At 40.8% G+C, this 24,624-nt stretch overlaps 1 protein-coding gene across 2 annotated transcripts in view; it reads right to left on the bottom strand.

The window, feature by feature from the left end:
* WDR26 (WD repeat domain 26) overlaps nt 1-24,624 on the bottom strand; it is a 37,066-nt gene that overhangs the window by 6,173 nt on the left and 6,269 nt on the right. For both annotated transcript variants that reach the window (XM_037069327.1, XM_037069328.1), the window contains exons 4-13: nt 21,997-22,133; nt 18,518-18,615; nt 17,484-17,640; nt 12,408-12,546; nt 10,681-10,821; nt 7,225-7,344; nt 5,856-6,001; nt 5,463-5,541; nt 5,050-5,179; nt 1,215-1,400 (exon numbers count right to left, since the gene is read on the bottom strand). In XM_037069327.1, the coding sequence (XP_036925222.1) occupies nt 1,215-1,400; nt 5,050-5,179; nt 5,463-5,541; nt 5,856-6,001; nt 7,225-7,344; nt 10,681-10,821; nt 12,408-12,546; nt 17,484-17,640; nt 18,518-18,615; nt 21,997-22,133 (1,333 nt within the window). The remainder of the gene's footprint in view (nt 1-1,214; nt 1,401-5,049; nt 5,180-5,462; nt 5,542-5,855; nt 6,002-7,224; nt 7,345-10,680; nt 10,822-12,407; nt 12,547-17,483; nt 17,641-18,517; nt 18,616-21,996; nt 22,134-24,624) is intronic.

Genomic DNA, 24,624 nt, shown 5'->3' with positions numbered 1-24,624 from the left:
AAACGACTGACAAAATTAGAAAAGCACATACAATCCTAGTTACAGATTTATAAAACATCTTAGAGAGTGGGTCCAGACATCTGAACAGGACAGAGAAGGTGATTTCCCACACGGAATGTCAGAATGTCATGTGGCCACCTACTGATGCAAAAAGGCCCTTCGAGGCCCTTGACAACCAAGCAGAAGTTCTCCACCTCTGTGACCTGTATGCCGTCTGTGCTGTCTACCCTCATCTGTGGCTGTAGAGCCTCCCCTGGCAGTAAGTGCTGGTTGAGTCCTCTACAGTTTGTAACACAAAGATTAAAAAACAAAACAAAACAAACAAAAAAAACAGGCACAGAGAATACTCCTTTTCAAACCAAGCTGCTACCCTGACAACCTTTCTCCATCGGGAATAACTGAGGGCAGTTGGTCATCTTTTATTAAAACACGTAAATGGGACACACTGTGACCAAAACAATGTTCCTAGGTAAATTACTTCCTTCTAAGCAACCTAAGTATTTTATTTGCTGTTTGAAAAAAGAAGGATACGTCATTTACATAAAATTTCTCATTATCTCTTCTCTCTAGTACTAATTATTTGGCTCAATTGAGCTCTGCCCTGAAGTGTCAGCCTCTGGCTTTGGGCCTTCTTCATCTCCAAGTATCCGAAGTAGCGGAAAAAACCTTTCAGACCTGGGCTTGAAGATGTGGCAACACTCAACAGGCTGGTCAGCCTCGCCTGGCGTGTAAGCCCGGCGTGCTGCTGGGCACACGGGGACCTGATACATTTGGCTCCCTTCCCTTGCTCTGTCCATCACGCGGGGCCTATGCTTGATGCTACACGGTGCTAACAGATGTTTATTTTTAAGCGTAAAATCTACAATCAAGATCATTCTTAAGGTGCTCACGTTTTGTGTACTTGGCTAGTTCTCAGTGGTCTAAAGTATGAAATGCTTCTTGTATAACGCAGCAAGATTCCCCTAAGATCTGAAAGTGACAATACTAACTGGATGTCAATGAGGCGGCACAGTCTACCTTATTCTCCCGACTGTCACCAATGAAACAAACAAAACTCCCTCTGTGGAGTCAGGTAGTGTACAATCTCTAAAACAGGGAGAAAATAAATTCTACCCCACGCTTCAAAAAAGCACTGCTTGAAAGCGCTGCAACTCTGGAGTAGCAGGGCCCTGCCGCACAGGGGGAGGCTCGGGGAGGCTGTGCGGTGGCGTTACCTTCAATATTCTGGTGGTCTATGAAAGGTGCTGGTCCCCATATCCTAACAGTGCCGTCGTCGGAGGCGCTGGCCATCATGGATGGCACCTGTGGGTTCCAGCTCACACAGTTGACTGTACGTGTGTGCCCTGTCAGCTCCGCAATTGGCAGTTCGCTACGTTTGTGCCAGATGTAAACCTTGTGATCTGAATAAACAGTAATTCAGAGAAAGTTATGCAGTGGTTATACATTAACAAAACCAATGGACTAAATTACCATTCATCAGACATAGAACATATGATCTGATTACCAGAACTTAAAAAAACAAAGATAACATGAGCATTTAACAAATTACCTTATGAAAAACCATTTTAATAAAATGTACATTGTTTTCCTATTAAACAATGGTTAGCTCTCAAGTCACCACCAAGCTGTCTGCAATATTCTGTAATACATGGGTAATATGTAATCACAGCCAAGGTCTTCGGATGTAAGCAAGAGATGGCAAGTGCTACAGAAACGTGAGGTGAGAGGAAGCAGTGCAGCCAAACTCCGAAACAGCAACAGCAGTGACAGTGGAGCCTGCACGGAGAGCCCGCAGGGCGTGAGGCCCTCGATACCGTGCACACATCACTCCGTCTTCCGCACCTCTGCGGGGCGCGCACGATGCTCACCCCCGCTGCGGACAGGAGGCCAGAGCACCCTGCTCATGTCAACAGCCGGTGAAGGGGAAGCCCTGCCGGAGAGCTCCCAGTGGGCCTCACAGCCGGCCCACACCCCATCGCACCGGGTCTGCAGCAGGCTGTGTACACCTGCATGACCTGACTGCAGGACCCAAACTCCCCAACAACTTTATGATAAAACTAATCTCCAACTACCCCCAAAACCCCAAAGAAACCCCAACCAGAAGCACAGAACAGTGGTTCAGAGTGTGGCTCGGGAAGCAGACAACTCCACTCACATCCCCATCGCTGACTAGCTGTGTAATGTGGGGCACATGTCCACTCTTTGCAACTTCTCCTCTGCATGTGGGGACTCCTACTTTCTCCGCACGTTGTGAGGGGAAATAAGTGTGTGTATGAAAAGGCGTAATGAACAGAGTCTAGCAGATAGTAAGCTCCGTGTACTACCATAAAAGTTAGTAAATTAGGTGGCAGTTCTTAAAAACAGAAGGCAAAGTCTCAGGGTAAATCAGAAAGGTGTTCCATCCGTAGATCTGTGTGGTCCACAGATCAGTGGGTGTGCTGCCAACTGGGGGAACTTCCGAGTCATGAAAGGGTAATGAACTTGTAAAACAGTATGCTCTGGTTTCAAAGCATCTAATGTAAAGATAAAAAGCTGGGACTGTATCTGAACATTTTTTGTGTGTGTATGTGAAGCAAAAGCTACGACAGTCATTGAAGAACTGAATTTATTTTTCCTAGAAAGTATTTGTTATTAAATAACTTTTGAAAATATTTTTCTTTGCATAAAATGCAAATAGCAAAAAAAGAAAAGCGAAAGAGAATACATTAGTTTTGCTTCTTCTCGAACTGAACAAGTTGACAAGGAGAAAGACTACAGGCTTGAAGGGTGTGAATGCACTGAATCTGCCGTATTCGGGGAAGAGGCTTTTGTGAACACATGTCCAAGGAGGGCATCTCCTGGAGATGCAGCAATGGATCTGACATTGTCAAGGTCAGAACGACAAGCTCTGTGACCAAGCCCTGCCTGCCCTGTCAGTCTGGGGAACCCAGTTCTTATGCAGAGGCACAAAATGAGCAGTTCTTCTACACGTGGCTGGCATAATGAAAATGCTTGAGTAATGGCCTAACTTTAGTGGGGTAAGGTTTCCTAAGTGTTCAGTTTGACAAAGACAATCACGTACTTGTGGATTTGGAAGATCCCTGGAACATATTCCTTATAAATAAATGACAAATGAATTACTGTGGTCATCTTGGGAGACAATATTCTCATTATATATCCACATGCTGTTAAAAATAAATGTTTCCTGTTTAGCTCTAAACAAAATATAATGTGGTATGATGACACTGTTTTCTAAATTAGTTTGGACTTAGGAAAAAAACAGCATTACTAGGGATGATAGTAGCCATATGTATTTTTAAGAACTACAGGGGTTTGTAAGGCACAATTAAGAGGGGAAAAACCCACCAGAAGCAGGACTGAATAGAGCGTGGGGAAAAAGAGCTGAGAGCAGGAAAAGCTAAAAAGAAAGCAGGAGGTTGTCTTTAGGCCGTATTAAATTAGACACCAGTAGAGGATCTGGGAGAACAGAATATACTGAACTTACAGGTAAAGATTTGTTTAACTGGAAAGAAGTAAACTCTCAATTGTTAAATTGTTACCTAACAAGCACTCTTCTCTAAATCTTATCTGTCAGTGTTCTTCTTTTTTTTTTTTTGGCGGGGGTGGGGGAAGAGAATAAATCCATTTACTTCAGGTTGAAGTTCAGATTCCCACATGTCTCTTTGTCCTGATCCTAGGGACACCTTCCATGCAGAGGAAAACCTGTGTCACCTGCGGTCCTCTTACCAACTGACGGGGTCAGCTTTTTGGCAATAGAGGGACTAAAGTCCTTACACAAAAAACAGAGCATACCAAAGTGTTTACCAACATGATCCAGTTCCTTGGAGTATCTCATAAAAACAGATTTAGTATTTTTTTACATCATTTTTTAAAGATTTTATTTATTTATCTTTAGAGGGGAAGGGAAGGAGAGAGGGAGAGAAGTATCAATGCATGGTTGCCTCTGGTACGTCCCTTGCTGGGAACTGGCCTGCAACCCAGGCATGTGCCCTGACTGGGAATCGAACTGTGATCCTTTAGTTCACAGGTCTGCATTCAATCCACTGAGCTACACCAGCCAGGGCCAGATTCAGTATTTTAAAAAGTGACTTAAATAATTTGCTGTTATAGTACTTAGAATAGTATAGTTTAGAATAGTTAGAAAACTTAGAATAGTTTTCAGTACTCAAGAAAACACAGTAAATGAAAAATTGCAATAATTTGCCATTATTTGTTTCTATCACCTTTAAAAATACACTAACTTTTAATACTGCCTTACTTATCTGTGCTTTTATCTTTTAAATTACATACATACACACAGACATATAAAAATATCACTAAAAAACAATCCTCACCAGAGGATACATTTCTATTGATTTTAGAGAGAGAGGAAGCGGGGAGAGACAAATATCGATTGGATGAGTTGCCTCCTATACTGGGGATCAAACTTGCAACTTAGATATGTGACCTGACTGGAAATCAAATCCACAACCTTTTGATGCACAGGTGTCATGCCAACTGAGTAAGTCATCCTGCTGGGGAAAATATTTTATATATTTAAGTGAGAATGCCTAATGTTGTTAGAGTGGAGAATGAATCTATCCAAAAAGAGACAATTCTATAATTTCAGTGTTTCTGAGACCATACAAATTATCAAACTAAATTACTCTCTTCAGCTATTAAAGAAATGCCAAAGATCTAACTATAGTCAAGTCTGTTCAAGGTCAGGTAAAACATCAAAATTAACCTTGACTTTTGAGATACCACTGACCCCTGAAAAACATCAGTCTTATAAAGATACAAGTCGACATATAAAAGATTTAACTAGACTCTGATCTGACAGATGCACCAAGCTCATCCCACACGGTCGAACAGGCATACTGGTCTCTGACAACACGGACACAGTCTTTCCATAAAGGGGAAGCCAACAGTGTCCTGGACAAGAAACTTCTACAACTTTAAGTTCACACCTGAGCTTGCCTGCAGACACGACCACCTTCACAAACCTTGAAAACCAGAGAACCTTAAACCACCAACGTACGCGCACGGAGAGTGACGCAAACGACTGACCTTCACTGCCACTAGCGATGAAGTCTTCGTTATGGCCTCCGAAACATGAATGAATTGTATAAAACCCTTGCGTAACACCTTGATACTTTCTTACTAAAACTCTGTCTTGCAAGTCCCATAAATGAACTCCCTGTAGGCAAAAGAGAAGATAGTTATTTATTCTACCTCAACTCAAAAGAATTTTAAAAAGCAACCTGTGAACATCCCTTTGCCTGGTGGAACATTTTCAATTTATGCACAACAGCAATGTTCTGATGAATTTCAAGTTGATTCTACACACTTTGGATCTAACACATGCAGTAGGATTTAATATTTAGTATAAATACTTTTGTTTATATATATAATAAAAATCACAATTCAAATGAGAACCAAGGTAAATTTTTCTGAGAATTATACTGTACTAACAGACTTACCTGAGTTGCTACATTTAACAAAGCTAAGCGGCCATTCTTTGAAACAGTGAAAGACATGATGGGGTGATCTTCCTGAACTCTGCAACAGAACAGAAGATAACTGGTCAAAGCAACATACTAGGGATGAAGACATTCACATTATTAAGACTTAAAGTTTTCTAGCTTACGTACCACAATCTTGTCTGTAGTCCCCATTTTACACTACATTTCAATCAAGTAACAGAATCTGAGTTAATGATGACTAAGTATCACCTGACCACCAACCCAAATGACCAAAAAATCAAACTAAAACCAAAAACATAACAAAACTCGTCTTCTGAAAGAGCAACTTTAACTATACATTTTAATATAAATCAGACAGGGGTTGTTTGATGGATAAAAAAAAATAGTTACATGTTCCTATCTGTAAGGTCCTCGAAGTTATATCCTCGAATTCGCTGGTGTGTGTCTGACGCCAGGACAGTCTTCCCGTCGCTCAAGCACCAAAGGCATTGCACTCTCACGCCCTCCCAGGAGTCCAGGAGGTTCCCGTCCAGGTCCTGCAGGAGACACGCATGCACAGTGAGCTCCTACAGCGAACTGCACTCCAAAAGCAAACCAAGAAGCAACAGGATTCCTTAGCACAGTCTTTCTGTAAAGAGATTGGCTTTTCCCGAGATTACTCTCACCCAGACTGTTTCATTAAGTGTCGTTAATCAAGCAAATCCGAATACAGGTCAAATTTCACCACAACGCCACCAAGCAGAGTGGGAGAGAGCCTCTGTAAATTACCCCCTCCAAGTAAAGGCCTCACTAGTGTTAGAAACTGTTCAAACAGTTTCTTTAATACTCACTATACTGGAATGTCCCATAGCATTTAGAAAGTGCAATATGGAGAAAGATTACAGTTATGGAACTTACGAATCTAGTATGTCATGTTTAAAAACTTCCCCAAATTTGTAATGTGCTCTAAAAGTCAAAGCCCTTGGGATCAACAGCCTGGTGAGTATTCAAAGTGCTGCAGTGTTCCACAGACTTGGGAACTACCGAGCCCTGTACCCCAAAGGTCTGGACCTCGTACGTGGCCACTTTCCACCCAGAATAACATGGCACCAAGTTCCATGAGTTTCACATCCATTTGATGGATTTATTATCTTGTTTTAGTCTTAAAAATAAGTCTCCAAGTGACTACTGGAACCATATTAGGCAGTGATATGAGAGAGGGATCACGGCAGACATAACGGCGCCGTGTCTGCACCACCGCCTACCTTGCCAGAAGCCTTTTTACCCAGTTCTGGTTTTGATTATCCCAGCAATTCAAGATGAACAGGGCAGGCACTGGTTAAGAGATGCCTCCACTGAAGACAGAAAAGTTCTCTGGCAGCAGCCACCGCCATTTTTGTTCCTCAAAAATTTAAGACAGTCTATTTATGAAACTCAGCATCTCCTTTTTAATACAAAAAATTCAAAGGATAGAAACCTCAAAAAGAATTAAACTCTAAATTTTCATTCCTATAAGGTAGTAGCTTGTTTCTAAGAATGAACTTAGTAAAACAATTTTTAAATGTTTTACTAAACTCAAAGCCTATACTTGACATGGTTAAAAAAAGAACAACAACAAAAAAACCTACACAGAAAGTTCTACTGGACAGTGCTTATCCAGAAAAATAGTCAAGCAGGTCTTTGTATGGTGTATTTTATAAAAGTCAAGTGAATTCTTTATGTAACCAGAACCAAGACGGCCCTGAAGCCAGCAGACATCCGAAGGGGACTAAATACTCACACACTGGTAGAACTGCCCACGCTGACCTCCGGTCACAAAGCGCTTCCCGTCGGGGTTCCAAGCCACACTCGTTAAACTGTCCTCATGAGATTGGCTCATCTTTGTCCTTAGCTCTCCCGTCTGTGAAGAAATAAAACCGTGAATAAGACCTTCAAGATAACCCTGTAAAGGGAATGTGTAAAGAAAAGAAAAAAAAAAAACCCTAACTGGTTAGTTTTCTTAATTAGAGAAAACTTCAAATTGGCCTTACCAAAAAAAAAAAAAAAAAATCTTACAGCACTCAGAAGAAAAATTAAAGACTTGAAGAACAATCTAGCAGTTGAGCAGGGCCTGGCATAAGTGACCCAGAGAATAGGTTCGGTGACACACACTCCCATAAAACTCTCATCAATTATAAATCAATTATATTCATGAATTAAAACATGTAACTTTTCCCAGGTAGGATAAGAAGTCTAAAACTATATAGCTATTCCTTCTGAGTTTCCACTACTTCTCAGTCCACAGTTCCTTATACATTTTATTTAAATATTCCTCAAAACCATAATTAATGGGTAGAAAAAGTATACTCTTAAACTAGGGCAAGGCTGTACACAGTCTAAATTATGTCAAATTTCATTTCAAGATACTCAAAATGTAGTAGGGAAGATGGGAAATGACAATTATTTTTCTGATATTTAACTTTTTTTCCCATTAAAAGTTAACAGAAAAGAAAGAATTTCTGTATGATTCAGCACAGCCACTCTAACGCATTCCCAACTAAGCAAGACTATTCAGTGTTACAACCTTCAGATAACCTCCTGCTATTTTTCTAAGTTGTTCAACTTAGAAGGTAGACACATACCAGTTAATCTAGTCTTGATTCCATTTTGTTCATGGATTAGAAACAGGATCTGAGAGATAATAGCTGCCCTTGGTATAATAAAAAGTACATGGGCATAATCTTCCTGTGAGAAATGGGTAATCAAAAGTAAAAAAAAAGAAAGAGAGTGAAAACAAAGTGTATGATCAGGAAATGGGGCCAAGTAATAAAAACAAAGAGGGCACAAAAATAGAAAACCAGATGTCCCTTACACTGGAAAAAATACTCAGCAACCCTAAATCCTTCCCCCATGCTGTTAACTGCTCTCACCCACCACCGTTTCTGGTTGCTCGATATAAACGGTTAAAATAAACATCTAGAAGCACAAACATACACACAACAGCTAAACCCTCGTCATCTCCGATTCTGGAGTGTTAGCACATGGGTTCTGAAATAGTCTTTTATTTTGCTATGCTTGGGGTAGTGGGCATAGGAGGCTATTAATTTGGAACCTACCTAGAAACGTAAAAGGACAATCTGAGAATTGGCTGGAAGGACCACCCTTTTAGAACAAGTCTATGAAGTAATGCACAGGAAAACAGTTAAGCTAGAGTATAGTTTCACTGTCTAGAAATTCAACCCTGACTCAAAGGAAGAGACCCCACAGGTACTAGAAATTAAATCTCTGTTATAGGATCATGACTACGTAATTCCTCCCTATGAGAGGGGGAAAAAAGCTTTAAAGGAAAAAACTGTGTCTTTTAGGTCAGATTTCCTTTAAACCTGTTTTAATGAGAGAATCTATTCTATTCTATGCTTTGCCACCCCTGTCAAGTCAGCCCCAAATATACTGATTTAATAAAAATGGTATAAAGACACTTTGGGAATGACTGGGGATTTTTACCATATTTTGCCCTGTACAATGTGCACTTTTTGCTCAAGTTTTTGAAGGAAAAATAAGAAACTGTATTATACATATGGGTAATACTAATTCTGTATCTATAACAAATGTTTTTAATTCTCTTATTTATGCTTATGTCTTAATGGTATAACTCTAGAAAGCAGTATGATATACATATGCAAAATAATATCATGGACTATGACAGTTTTGTTTCTAATTATAAGTATATAGATTATACAATATAATTAGATAATGTAACTATAAATATATAAATTAATTAAATAAATAAACAATTTAATTAATTAAAAATTAAATGAAAGATTTTCTCCCCCCCAAAAGTTTGGGCCAAAAACATGAGTGTGCATTATTTACAGGACAACACTGTACATGGCAAAATACAGTAATTATAAAATGAATTTTAGATAGTAGAGAATTGTAGTTAATGTTCTAAGACTAAAATAATGGCATTTGGTTATACAGGAGAATGTTATTTTGAGGGGAGCTACATGCTTAAGTATTTTAGGGGTAAAATATATCTGTAATTTATCTTGATATGTTTTGAATATGGATATATTGTATAATGTGTATGTACACACAAATGTCATAACTGTATATAGACACACATGTGTGTGTGTGTGTGTATAGTTTTGAGATAGAGAGACATCGATTTGTTCCACTTATTTATGCATTCACTGGTTGATTCTTGTATGTGCCCTAACTGGGGATCGAACCCACAGCCTTGGGTAGCAAGACACACTCTGACCAGCTGGGCTAGCTGGTCAGCACCAAAACAATGGTTGAATCTCAAATGGTGGGGGTATGGGTTATTGTTGGACTCTTCTTTCAACTTTTCTTAATATTTGGAAATTTCCTCAGTAAAAAGCGGCGGAGGAAACTTAAACAACTGAGCAGCAGAAAGTCTTACTGCTCTAGTAACAGGATTAGAACTATGGCATTATCACTTTTGGGTACATTCATTCTGTTCTCTGTACCATCTTTATCTCGGTCATCTCCATGCAGCTTCATTTTCACTCTCTTGGTAAAAATCAACTTACATACAGTTCCCCAGAGTCAAAAATGGTACCCTATCAACTTATACTTTTACACCCAAATGATAGCCTGGACCACTCCCCTGCCTAGGGGTTAACGGGGGGGGGGGGGATGGTCACCTAACCAGTCAGTTTAGAGAAGGAAGTTTTTTAAAAATTTTAAATTATAACTAGATTTCAAATCACATTTGTAGATAATGAAGTGAACTTAATGCTGAGTTTATCTAAAATGAGACCCTGGATAAGTTCAAATTTTCATTTAGGAACAGTAATAAAGCCCTTAAAAGTAAGAACTGAAAACATCATTTTAATTTACTAAACTAAATCAAAAATTAAATATAGGTCAGGAGATGGTGCAATTGTCATTAGAATGGAATATGTGGGTTAATGCTGATGGTTTTGCACTTGAAAGGTAAGTTTTGTGTACAATTATGAAAACCGTGAAATATAAAATGTTTTTGGAGGTACAAAGTACCGCAGTAAATAGTACAAATTCTATAGTACAACACTCCTGATAATACTTATTGATCATGCTTAGCATAGTATTTAAATTCATAAAACATCTGGACACTTGGGTTCCATTTGAAGGATTTCCTTTTATGAGACACATTACGGCAATTTCCATTAATGGCCCTGTTCTATACCATGAGAATGTGCAGGAGACTCTGCTTCACTTAAAGGCTACACCCAAAACGGAACTTGCTTACTTGTACATTCCAAAGCCAAAGCTCAGAGCAGTCATCTGGGCCACAAGCAACGAGATAGTTGTCATCTGGACTCCATGCAATATACGAAACGCCATAAGCATGTCCTTCTAATGTTTTGAGTAGTTTCAGCAGGTGTGTGTCCTAGGAGGAAAGACGGACAACTCCATTAGCTCCCACCCCTAAAGGCACTCTTTCTTGGGCACAAGAGCTTACACTGCTGCAAAGATGCACTTTGATAATACAATCTGAGGAAGTTTTCACACTTTCACCTATTTTCCTCCAATAAAAGCTCTGACAGCCTGCGTCAGTGTGAGCCAGACGGAAATACAGAGACGACACAAACTCTGCCCCGGGAGGCTCTCCAGGAAACGGAAAACGGGCAGGTGTGCAAAGAGCTACCTCTGATTTTTTAAAACAGCTTTATTGAGATGTAACTTATATACCTAAAATTCACTCTTTTAAAGTATACTATACAGTTCAGTGGCTTTTAATATATTCACAAGGTCATGTAACCATCACCAACCTCCAATTTGACAACATGTTCATAACCCCCCAAAGAAACCCATACTTACCTATAGTTAGTCACCATGCCCCCTCCCCCTCTGTGGCAACCAATTTCTCTACGGATTTGCCTATTCTGAACATTTGATATAAATGGGTCCTCCATGTGGTCTTTGGTAATCGGCTTCTTTCTCTTAGCATGATGCTTGAAAGTCTCTCCTTTCAGGACACCCTGTTCCTGTCTCCCCACGTTATGCACAGTGAGGCTCAAATGAGGTAGGTACTCTATCTGTGAAGCTCCTCTGTGCTCCTGTGACACTTTATGTATGTTGTATGATACTTATTTCTGTGTGTCTGATTTCCTTTTCTAAACTCGAGATGGCTTTCCCAGCAGCCTAACCCAAGGTCTCCCAAGGAGTCATCAGGGATAGAAGCATGGATCCTTGAACTTAAATGAGAGGAGACACACACAGCTTCACTTTTAAAAACTATGTGCTAAAATTCAGTATTTGCCTCCATCCTGAACTCAGGCAATTAAGAAGGCAGCATTAGGTATTATACTGGGTAATATTAGGCAGATACACTAGGCAGACTAGAGTACTCTGTTAGGCATTACATTAGAAATAGACATACTTATTTCTACACATCTGTAGGTCACCTGGATATAAACGAAGACAAATCTAATTTCAGAGAGAACTCAGAATTTCAAACCCAGGACACAACACTCTTCACCGCGGACAGGAAGGTGGGGGCTGTTTAACAGAGGTTCCAGGAATGACACAAGACCAGGAAGGGTTTCAGGAGGCAGAATGGTAATGACAGAAGGACAGCATATTGGTCTGTAAATCAAGTACTGACAGAGACAGAAATGAGCAGAGACACGAAGCACAGTGGGTCTAAGGTAAAAATGTTCCTGGATTTGGGTCCAATTCTTCCACTTACTAGCTGTGAGGGCCTGGGCATTGAACTTCCGTGTCAGTTTTCTCACTTAAACAATGGAAAGGCTGGTATCCCAGGGAATTATTCAGAGGAGTAAATTCAATAATGCACACACAGAGTTAGTACAATCACTAGCACATGACACTCAACAATTCTGATCATTTCTACTCCATGAGCTGGACAACACAGAAAGAGGCAAGACATGACGGAGATGGCAAAAAACGTGCACTCAATTACATTAAAGTGACCTCTCTCTGCAATCTACACACTCATCCTGGAGTACATACCGGATCCACTTGCCATATGATAACTGTTGTATCTTTCGATCCTGTTGCTAGTTTAGTGCCGTCATTGGAGAATTTACAGAACCACACTTCATTACAATGCTCCGTGAGTATCTGCTGGGTATAACATGGGAACTGCCTCCTAAACAAAGAAGTTCACAAATAATTATTCTTTCTGAAGAGATTAATCATAACAACAAAGATTACACAACTGATAAACTTCTTTGGAGATCAAAAACTTTAAAAATAAGAAATGAATGCATTTGTAAATCTAAACAGTCAAGTTTACACTAGTGTGTCAAAAAAAGAAAATACAACGTTAGTCAAGGCAATTTTAGGGGGAATCAGTAATCTAGCATCTACTTCAATGTATTCTAGAGAGGAAGTATGTTAGCACAGATTTTTTCATTTAATTAACTCAACTCATATAAATAAAAATTAATAATTGGCGCTTGTATAAGTTGGCTGGCATTGGGTTGTTTTTGGAAGGAATAATGTACATTTTCATTCACAGAAATGCAACTTGGTTTCACAAAGAGAAGACACTGCGGTCAGACAAGGCTGGGCCACAGCTTTCATGGTCTGGGGAGTCACGTGACTCCCGAGCCTCAGAGTCGCAGACATACTTATACAGGGACGAAGTAAAAGCGTGAGAGACTAAATGCAAAGCATTCAAATTGAGCCTCAACTTAGCTAGTACTCTGTAAGTGGTAGTTACATATGAAGGGCAAAGAATTCTACCACCAAGAGGAAGAAGTTTTAAGAATGATTATACTCATTAAATGCTCACTTTATTTTTTTAAATTTTTTAAAAAGATTTTATTTATTTATCTTTAGAGGGGAAGGGGAGGAGAGAGGGAGAGAAACATCACTGTGTGGTTGCCTTTCGTGCGTCCCCTGCTGGGAGGTGGCCTGCAGGGAACTGGCCTGCAACCCAGGCATGTGTCCTGAGAATCGAACTGTGATCATCTGAGTCGCAGGCCCACGCTCAATCCACTGAGCCACACCAGTCAGGGCTAAATACTCACTTTAAAAAACCATTCTATCCTTTTCCGGTTTCTACACCAGCACCATCTGATGGAGCTTTCTGTGACAGTGCAGAGGTCACACAGCCGTGCCCTTCTGTCTGGTACTCCCAGCCACACACAGCTACTGAGCATCTGAAATGTGGCTAGTGCACTTCAGGAACTTGTTTTCTAAATTCAATTTTCCTTTGACTGACTTTACATTTAAATTTAAACAGTCATATGCAATCAGTGGCTACTCTTTGGACAGTATGGCACTATATTATACATTCCCTGTATTATAACAAAAGTTATTGGTCTTCCCTATTCCCTCCCAACCAATCTATAATTTAAAAATATATTTTGTCAACTCACTAGCCTTATTGGTAGAATATATTTAAAAATAAATTTATCTGGCGCCCATGGTAATCTACATCAGCAGTTGGCTCTTTGGAGGCTGGTTTAAACTTTCAGATTGTCTACTCATAAGCTACTTTAACATTAAACTGTTATTCTGTATCTGAACTGAAACATAATCAATACCACTGACATTTATAAAGCGCACACTAGATGCCAAGCCCTGTGTTGCATGCTTTATATATAGTATTGCTGATTTGCAGAACCACCTTGCAAGGGAAGTAACACCTGCATTTTCAGGAAGCTCAAGGAAGGCAAGTAACTGACCAGGCCCCGCCCACTGATGAGTGACTGAACTGGGATTTCAACCAGTGGCTGACTCCAAGGCCTGTTTTCTTTCCAAGCATCACTACTAAGTCATTTTTTGAGACACGGCTGGATAAAATTCCAATCAAATAAATGCTTTCAATATTAAAAATGATGTTCTCCCCTTCTGATCAGTATTAATCAATAGTGATGTCACTTATTCAGTGAGAAACACTTCATATCTAGGCATAAAACATATAAAAATTCAAGTAGCTCAAGTTGACCGTGGATGAGCAGGGACATCTAAAACCAGAGTGGCAGAATGTCCTTAAAAGGGAGACTCATAATACCAAACTCACATGGCGCAGGTCATCCAGTCTCCTGACTCCTGTATCTGACTGTCGCTGAAGTGGTAAAGTGTCATCACTTTGTTACTTAAATAATCTTTTAAAGACTAATAGCTGTTTCTTCAAAGCCGAATTTTGCATGTATACAAGTGAGTTTCCCTTTGTTTTCAAATAAATGTAAAATTAAGATGGTGTTAAAAATATCAGTACCTTCCTAGATAAAACTGAATAAAATGTAGCATCTTAATGAAACTGAACCTTAATGTTTTAAGTTTCTATAAATATTTGATAATCCTTTACTTAAAATTAATATTTATAAAGCAGTCTGTGGAGATATCCTTTCATTGGTTACTTGTGGAAAAAAAAATCACAAGTCATGAAAAATTTCCTTTTCATTACTGGTGAAATTTAACCAAAAATATGTCTACATTACTGTGAAAAATATATATATAATACAAAATCTAATAAAAACCTTTCAGTGCTGATCAGGTCTTTTAAAAAAGTTATAGTTTACTTAATCATAATTAATTTTCTACTCCCCAGGGGGAAGAGTTGGTATTTAATTTCAATGCTAAGATTTAACTTCTGAAGATAGTTTTCTAGTTCGAATGCTAAAATCTAGTTTTTAAAAGGGAGTAAAGAATATAATAAATATTAACTTTTCTTTTGAAGACTTCTAGACAAGTGTGGAACACTTGGAATTAAAATCAAATTCAGGCTCTATTTTCCCACTTCAGCAAGAAAGGGCACGAGTCACCACAAAGACTGTATATACTGACTTAGCGCCTGACATCTTCTCTCTTAATGTCTTTAAACCCTCCCCCACCAGCTGGAAGTCAAGGCTAACTCCTGCGTTTCTGGCCTGAAGAAACTGGGGAGACGGCAGCCTTCACCAAGAGAGGGAATTCAAGAGGAAAGCAGGCTTTGCCTGGACAGCCAGGCAGAGCGAGCTTCTATTTCTGACGTTGCATTTAAGGTCCCTGAGCAACACCCACATTGTTGAATTAAAGGTCTGGCAAGGCTTAGAAGATGAATTCTGTATTCATCTTCTAGGGGTCATTAGACCCTTAGAAGTATAACCCAAAGGAGGGGAGCAGGGTGAGAAAAGAAACATAACTCTGGAACACATTTATTAAAGGGATGGATAAAGAGGAAGAGCCTAAAAAGTAGCCAGGAGTAAAGCCAAGAAATGTCTTAGAAGTCAGTGGAGAAGTTTCCAGGCCAAGCAGTCAAATGGTATAGGAAGGTCAAGAAACACAGTGGAAAGCAGCCACCGGGCTGAGCAGGGCGCTGCCCCTCACCACACCGCCGGCAGTTCTGGGACCGGCTGGCCGCACACGTCCACGTCCACGTCCACGGCGACCTGCAGGGTGGGGGAGGACGGGGACGCTACGTGTGCAGTACCACGGGCAACTCTCTTAAGAAGCTGGCTTTAAAGCAGAGGCGGCGCGAGGGGGCAACTAGGAGGAGCAGAGTCCAAGTTTTGTTTCGTGTTGAAAATGTGTCTTAGAAGACCTTTCAATCCATGGTTATCTGAAGAGCAAAACTCTTTCATTCCTGCGCAAAGCTTCAGAGTGCTCTCTACACGGGTCATAAGGAGACTGGTTGCCGCTCTGAGGCTTGAAAAAGTTAAGCCAAGTATTTTCTATCATTTGCTTTCAAAGGTACCAGTAGAGGAGTTATAGCTTAGGAAAATGTAGGTCACATTCTCACAGATTTCAGCTTCCCAACAGGAAGGCAAGCTCTTAACCTACGGACACCTTTGAACCACCAAGGCTGCCATAAATACCTTCGAGTGTATTCCACCAACAACGAATTCAAGAACCAAAAAAAGATTTGGGTTCACAACTGCCTTAATTTTCACACTGGTCTCAGATTCCTTCAAGCAGCTATAAAATATGAAACCATATATCCTTAAATGTATTACCTCCTTCTACCTCTCTATTCAATTTAAAGGAAAAGACTTAGCGAGTCAAAGACCAGTGTTAAAGAGTAAAAGGGACAGAGGAAAAGGATCTCTAATCACTTTCTTTTAGAACCTTTCAGACAGGCACCAAGTATCACCAGCCCTTAAAGACAAGTCACATTTGAAAGTTAAGGCCAACAGCTCAAATAATTATTTTTATTTCGACTAGGGAGGATGACGTTAGAACTCCACTGCCTGGGAAAGCAGTGTATGCACACCTACACAGTCATCTTCATTCACCGGTAATTTTGATGGTCATTCTAAGTCCCTCATTTTCCCAAGCCCTCACTCTTAGGCACTTTGTCCTTCCTGGACACGCCCCTTTCAGTGGCCCCGGGACAGTGTCTGGCAACAGAACCCGCCTGAGTACACAAAGCTGCCCCCTTTAGTCCCCCAGCCCCAACCAGTTTTTCTACTGGGGTTCGGAAGATCGCCCAGCCTGCTCCTCCCATCTCTAAAGTAAAGCTCTCCTACTATTTTGGAGATTATTAAAACAGCAGGGACATTTTTGCTCAAAATATTCCGAACATCAAAAGTGAAGCCTGAATTCTTACCAGTTAAACTAGGCACACTGGTAGGTATAAAAACAAAACCCAGGTTGGAAAGTTAATGCCTGTTATTCCACCCATTTTAGTTTAGAAGCCATCTTCTGTTGAAAAGCAGAACTGTCATTAGGAAAAAGTATTTTCATGATCTTTATGGGCAGGGACTAATTGGAGCTGTAATTAAAACAGCCATCATGTCCAGAGAAGAGTCATGAAGTGACTTCTGGTGTCCAAGTGCAGCACACACTTAGGTCCCTGGCATTCCCACACAAGGTTCCCTATGAGTCCTAATAAAAAGGGCCAGAAAATGACCAACCAAACCCATAGAGAAAAAAAGGAAAAATAGGTTTTCCAGCTTCAGTTCCCGAGGGTGGTCTCCTATGCACAGACACACACAGATTTCTTTTCGCACTGAACTCCAGCAGTTCTGGCTTCACTTAGGAACAGGGGCTAAATCGGACGGGAACTGTTTTATAGCTACTAGATAAAGCGAAGAGAGAAAACACGTGAATAAAGCTCAAGCCGAGCCTGAGACATGTCGGCTCCCCTCTCACCTACTGCAGACATGATCGAGGAGCAGGGACACAGAGTCCAGGCTGCTGTCGAGCTTGGTGTTGTGGTACAGGCAGCGGTCCCGCTGCAGCTCCACCGCCTGCCGCAGGAGGGTCTGCAACCGCCGCGGGGGCAGCATCACCGATGGCGGCAAGTAGGCTTCAATAGGAACACATTTTTACAAAGAGAAGTAAAAATTAGATTAAACCCCAAACAGGATAAACTTCTACTTAAGACGCCTGCCCCACCCTCACAACACCGCCCCAAGGCGGAGCAGTTCTGGCCAACGCAGCGGGAGCTTTCTGAGCACTTCGTGTGCAAGCTGCAGCTGCTGCCACTGGTGGGAGACGCTTGGACAGGAGGGCTTTCGTTTGTATGTGGAGTTTTAAAAAAACAAACCAAAAAAATCAACAAGAAATAAAAAGGCGGTGACTATGGCAAAAATTTCAAAGGTGATTGTGTACGCATCAGTAAAAGTATTAAAAAAAATCTCACGTTAACAAAGAACAAGTCAAAATGCCGGAATAAGTCAAATTCTAGGCCCCACCAAACTGCCTCTAATGCCTAATGAAAATTCAGGGGACGGCGGCCATGCTGATGCGGTCTATTCTGACCCTTTGATGCCCTATGCCTCTCCACGCACACGGCTTCCATTCTCAGGGTCTCTGGTCCCAGCTCAGCATGAAAACAACACAGTATTTAAACACACACTGCTTAGAACTGCGCTTCACACACTTGCTCCCTAACCGCAGCTCTTCTCCCCCAAACACAACCTCAGGGCCGCATCCCCTCCACCGCTGGGGAAAGGGTAGTGCCCCGGGAGCAGCGCCCCTCTCCCTGACTCTGGAGGCGAGCTCCTCAGACTCCAGGGCGGAGTGTGAAAACCTCTGGTTTAAAGGGTCTCCTCATGATCTTCCCTGCATCCTCTCCATAAACAGCCACTCGATACGAGTGTGTCTAAACACAGTCTTCCTTAATGATTCCTAATATCCACGTCTAAGAGCAACCACAGCAACACCAAAAATGAGACCCTTACTCTGCAGTTTGTCCAAGAGTTTGGATCGGGAAGCCGTCCCTTTGCCTTCCCACTCTGCCTTCGCACGCAGGTCCTCTGCATGGCTGCACATGAGATACCTAAAAACACGACAGGGAAAGAGCCAAAGATCAAGCCTTTCTCTCCGATTAAACATAACTGAAAAATACCGGTTATACTGGGGCTATCTAAGTTCTCAGTAAGAAACATTTACCAGGAAGCAACTTCTAGAGGGGGTCCAATTCATTAATACAACCTAGCACCTGTATATAACTACAAAAAGGAATATAACAGAAATGGCTAAATGTGCTATTTTAGTATACATTATCTATTTACAGATTCTTACATTCATTATTTTTGTCATCTACATATAGCTCTTATTGTGTGCCAGGCTCTGCTCCAAGCACTCAACATCTATCATTACTCCATTTCATGCTCTTAACAATTCTGTATGAGTACGCACTATTATTCTTGTTTTATATGTGAGGAAACAAAAGCACAGAAAGGTTAAGTCACTGGCTTAGGGGTAAGTTAAGAGGCTGAGCAGGCAGATGAACACAGGTGTTAGAGCTGCAGAACTTGTTCGTACCCACTATGCTAACTTAACCACTTCTCAATAGTGAGACAAAACTCAAGAAAACCTTAAAAGATATACTCATTAAAGAAAACAACATACCTTTAAGTTTATCATAAACGTCACTCAAGAAATGGTATAACTAGACAACCATCCTTGTGGCATCCTGTGAGGTACTGAGATCCCAAAGCAGGAAATGTGGGCACTGTCTTATTACTACGTGCTGAAGGAGGCATGAACGCTAAGTTCATGGATTCTGGAGAATCCACGAGGGCCCCCTGCTGGATGTGGGACCCTGACCTGGTTCTGGCTCTTCTCAGAAGAACGGGCTTTAAAAGTAAAAGAAGTGAAGGCATTATTCAGACATGGAGATTAGACCTAGCAAGTAAGTCTCCTGCCATTTGCCTGGTACTCTGTTCCAAGACAAACCTACTCTCCTCACTTGGGAAAAGGGCATGAAACAGGGTAGTAAGGATTAATTACAATGGAGTACACGAAGTGCTTGGTCCACTAACTGGTACACACGTAGCGCTCAGCATAGGACAGGTACCAGCAACCTCTCAGTTAACGAGGTTATCACCTCCTTTTCTCCACTGCATGATGCTTACTGCATTTAGCATGGACATGATTTAATGGCCTTCCACCCAACAGCCAAACTACTTGCTCTCTTGCTTTTTAGTACGTAGTGTCTTAGGTGATGAGAACTTACGTTAAAAAAAAAACGACAGTGTGAGTAGTTAGACTTAAGCCAATCTACTATAAGCTGGATATTATAAAAATTTGGTTTCAAAAATAACTTTTTAGGAGTAAAATTTATTACCAATAACTTTATGAAACAATAGTTTTACCTTTTAAATACTGCAAAAGTGGCCTACAACTGCTTCTGTGCCCTTGTGAAAATACCACACCTTAAGGCTTCAAATGAATGTTTATGGGAAGTCACAGGTTGTAACTGAAAACCCTGGACTGGGGTCTGATGCCGACTCCACAGCCTGTCATCTCTGGGCCACTTCCTTACGTGAAACACTCAAGGGATCAACTTGATCAAGTTCATTTCAAAATAAAAGCTGTATAACTAAATTGTATGTACTACCGCCAGACCAGAAAAAATAATCCACCATGTGAATGTCATTTAGGTCAAGGGTGTCAAACTCATTTTGACCAGGGGCCACCATCAGCCTCTCAGTTGCCTTCAAAAGGCCGAATGTAATTTTAGGACTGCATAAATGTAACCACTCCTTAACAGTTATGAGAGAGCTCCGTGCTGCTGCCGGGTAGAAACAAGGTGCCGGGCCGAATGAAACAAGGTGGAGGGCCGGATTCAGCCAGCGGGCCTTGTGTTTGCCACCTGTGATTTGGGTGATACAGAAATCAGACACCCTACGAAAAAGATAATCAGAATAAAGTAATTTGTCAGCTACAATAGGAAAATGTCTGGCAGAATTTATTATTTCAGGATGTAGCAATAAGTAAAGCTCAAAGATTTTGAATAGGTCAAACCGGGCTTTGTATCTTGGCTGATTTACTAGCTACACCTTGGGCTGGTTACTTTACTTCTCTGAGGCTCAGTTTCCTTATCTGCAAAGACCTTAAAATGAATCTATACCTCTCTTGGCCTTTCTTTTTATGTTTAAAAACCCATTTTTGTCAGATTAAGCTAGATGCTGAGCCCATATCATATAGTGGAAAATGTTATAAAAGAAAAAAATAAAACCACAAAACAGAGAGAGGTGGTGGAAAATACCTGATGGGTGGTCCCAGGAGAGGGCATTAGGGCCAGGACCTGAGCTGGCCACTCGGAGATTAGGGGAAGAACATTTAAGATGAAGGGAACAGGCAGCTTCAGTGCCTACACATCGGTACTGCTACAGTGGTGAGCAAGGTACGAATGGCAGGAAGGGGCCAGGAACCTTGCGGGCTTGACCAGAGATCTGGCATTTTGAGTGAGCAGGAAAGCCAGTGGGAAGTCTTAAGGCAGGGAGAGAAGTGAGTTAACACGTGGTTTTGCTTATGCACTTCGGTGGCTGCTCTGTGAACCATGCGTTCAGGGAGGGAGAGGTGTTTATGGCCTAAGTAGGGGAGCAACTGTGAAGATGGACCGAAACAGACACATCTGGGATGTTTTGGATTTAGGCCAATACATATCAAAGTTAAAAGATTTTTGAAAATGCAAAGATGAGGCTTAAGTTTCTTCGTTGGAACCAGTGGGTGAGGGAAGGAAGGAACAGGTCTGGGAGGGTGAAGTGGGTGGAGGGACAACTTGGAATCAAGAATTTTGTTTGGAGCATATCGGTCCAATGAGGACCGCCAGGCAGGCTCTCAGATATGTACCTGGGAGGAGTTCAGGTAAGGGGGTGAATTTGACAGCCCCTGGCAAATAGGTGGCATGTGGAGGCACGGCACGGAATGAGGCTACCTGGGAAGAGTGAGCAGACAGCATAGAAAGGAGGTCCAGAACCAAGTCTTTGGACACTCTTAACTTTCAAAGAATTGACAGGGAAACAAAATGAGATTGTGCATATAAGATGCTTAGCAATGACCTGGTACACGGTAAGTATACATTAAAAAAACATGTGCATCAATACTAGAAACTTCATTGCTTATTAGTTTTAGAGAAGATTCTGCCATAGGTTTTTTATAGAAGATTAGGAAAATGGCCATTCACTGGCAATACATATTTCTTCTTTCTTTTACCCACTTCAATCTCTCTCTATTCCAATAGGGAAAGATTCCCAGGGTGACAAAGAATAGTTCGCATGTAAGAAGTGACTCTATCCAGATCAAGATTATCTCAGCTTTTAGCAATATTCAGACCTTGGAAAAACACCGAACAGATGGAACTCTGAACGGTGACCCTGCTAAAAGAGCCCCTCCATCAACCTGGAACTGAAGGACTAAGCTTCCTTACCCACTAAGAACGTGGATGCGTTCTGTATTGTATTTCAGTGGCGTCAATTCACAGCGCAGAACCTGAAGGGCCTCCAGGACCTTGCCATCCTCCAGGTATTCCAGGTACTTCTGCTGCAGCAGCAAAAACTTCATCCTCTGACATGACAGAAAGCAGCAGTCAGGGGAAAGAAGTTGATGGAAGGTTCAGAAAATGTTTGTGCCTAAACAGAACAGTAGAAACCATTCTACTACGCCCTTTGACAATAACTTCATAAAGCTTCAACATGACTCAAATATTTAAGAGAGTCACAGTATATTAAATGTGACTTTGCTCAATTCCACGTCTTAATAAAATGACTCTGATCAAATAACCTCAAGTCAGATACAATCATTAATGATACCAAAACAGGAAAAATGAATTCTTCCCTCAAAACATTTTGTCTCTTCTGTAAAAATTTAGAACCATTCAAAGTATTTTATATTTACTTTATTTTAAATGTCTGACTTTTTTTAAAGATTTTATTTATTTACTTTCAAAGAGAGGGGAAGGGAGGGAGAAAGGGGAACATCAATTCATGAAAGATACATTGATTAGTTGCCTCCTGCATGCCTTTAACTGGGGACCTGGCCTGCAACCCAGGCATGTGCCCTGACTGGGAATCGAACCAGTGACCTTTCAGTTGGCAGACCAGCGCTCATTCCACTGAGCTACACTAGCCGGGGCAAAAAAACTCCTCCTTTGCCCTTATAATAGGGCAAAGGAGGAATTTTATGCAACAGTCTTTTGCAAAGACTGCAGAAAATTCAGTGAATGGAAAGAGTATGTAAACTCCACAATGTGAAAGAATGACTAAGTAGACCAGCATACAGAACTAGAGCCCTGGGGTAGAAACTACGAAGTGTCCGATTTTGGCTTATCCAAAATGAGAAGAGCTACCCAGCAAATGGACTAAAAGGCTGGTGTGCAAAGTACTGATTTTCCTATGACTTAAAGGGACAAGCATAAGCTTGAACTGACTCTGTCTAGGAGGCTATAAAGGACCAACTCTTTAAAGGTTTTTCAAAAGTATCAACATTTGTGGCTGTGGATTGGTAACCCTCTGATCACTGATGTGTTTAGCTATGAAGCACAATCATTCACTCTTTTCTCTCCAAAGGATAAGCCGTTTCCAACTGATGAAGTACTTTCAAATTATTTTTTTCCCTGAAATGTTTGGCTTTAATACTTTCTCATGTTCCTTTACTGTATTACTTTACTTTTAACTTGAAAGTGACTGTTACAATCTTAGCAGCTTTTTGTTAGAGAAAAGAGATGTCTACGACTACCAGGTCTGAAATTTCTTTTAAACCTTCAATCTAATTGAGGACACCGCTGGGAGGGACTTGCCATCCTGTTGGCATGTGTGGCGCTTACGCAGCCACTGGAGGTGGGCAGGACGGTTGGCAGATAGGAAATATTAGTTATACTCAGAGACTCTAAGGAAGACAGTGGTAAGAATCTCAAATCCACTGACTTAAAAATTAATGCTTAAACAAATTAAACTACACTGCTTTCCAAAAATGGTTTGAAGAAAGTGTCACTTATTTACGGAATGAAGAGTATCATATCATTGCTCTGAGATTTTCTGTGAGGGAATATTTAGAAGAAAGGCATAATCTACAAACTTATAAAAAATGGTTTCTAAAGAAAATAAGTAAAAACAAACCCTCTCATGTAAATTAGGCATCATTTAAATTCATCTTTTATATAATACATTTTTTATGTTTGGTAATAATGTAATCCTAAATCTACAGCTAAAGAACAGAAAAAAATGAAAACTCCTGTAACTCTAGAAAAATTACACTTACCAAATTTTACACATCAAGTTAGACAGACTGAATGAGTCTCAGAAATCGACTAGTTCCCCAGATGCCCTAAAAAGTGTTGTTGTACATGTAACCTTAAGTTTACTTTTATATGTAAATTAAAAAATACTTTGAATCTACCAGATGACAAAACAGACCAAAACAAAACAATCTAAAAATCAAAGGGTTTTATATTTGAAGTTAACTCTGGATATTTTCACTATTTTATCTTTTTAAACAAACTTCAACTCTTTAGAAATAAAGTGTTCACCTATTTCCACTTATCAATACACTGTTAGAAGTTTCATGTCACATAGTGTTTTTCATTCAAACTTGAGAATCATAGTGAGTTGCAGTTTTTCATTTTAATGCCACACGGCGCTGGCCAGCATGTACCACTTCTTCACCAAATTTTCCTGGCACCTGGGAATTTTGGGGGAGATTTTTTAAAAATTCAGGGCAACTGACTGACTGACTGATTGGGTATCTGTCATTAGGTCCTACGCACACCCCGCCCCTTCCAATGTGTGTAGGGACAGTGTCCCAAGCGCTGCTTCCCCCTCATTTTCCCACCAAGATCCTGCTAGAACCTGTTATTCTCTCTCTGTGGGGCAGAGGCCGGGCAGGCGAGAAGAGGAAGGCAGGGTGAAGCTCTGGGAGAAGCCAATATAAACACGTTTTTCTGTACACAGGGAATGCTATAAAAGCAGTGCAAGAATATTTTTCTCTGAGTCACTTTATCCAGATTAAGACAAAGAGCATCAGCAGATATCAAATCCTGGTGGTGTACATGGCAACCAGC

The sequence above is a fragment of the Sturnira hondurensis genome, unplaced genomic scaffold (assembly GCF_014824575.4).
Source record: "Sturnira hondurensis isolate 20B ecotype Veracruz unplaced genomic scaffold, ASM1482457v3 Scaffold0018525, whole genome shotgun sequence".
NCBI classification, from domain to species: domain Eukaryota; kingdom Metazoa; phylum Chordata; class Mammalia; order Chiroptera; family Phyllostomidae; genus Sturnira; species Sturnira hondurensis.
Note: the sequence above shows the minus strand (reverse complement) of the source record. Positions and strands in the feature narration are given on the sequence as shown.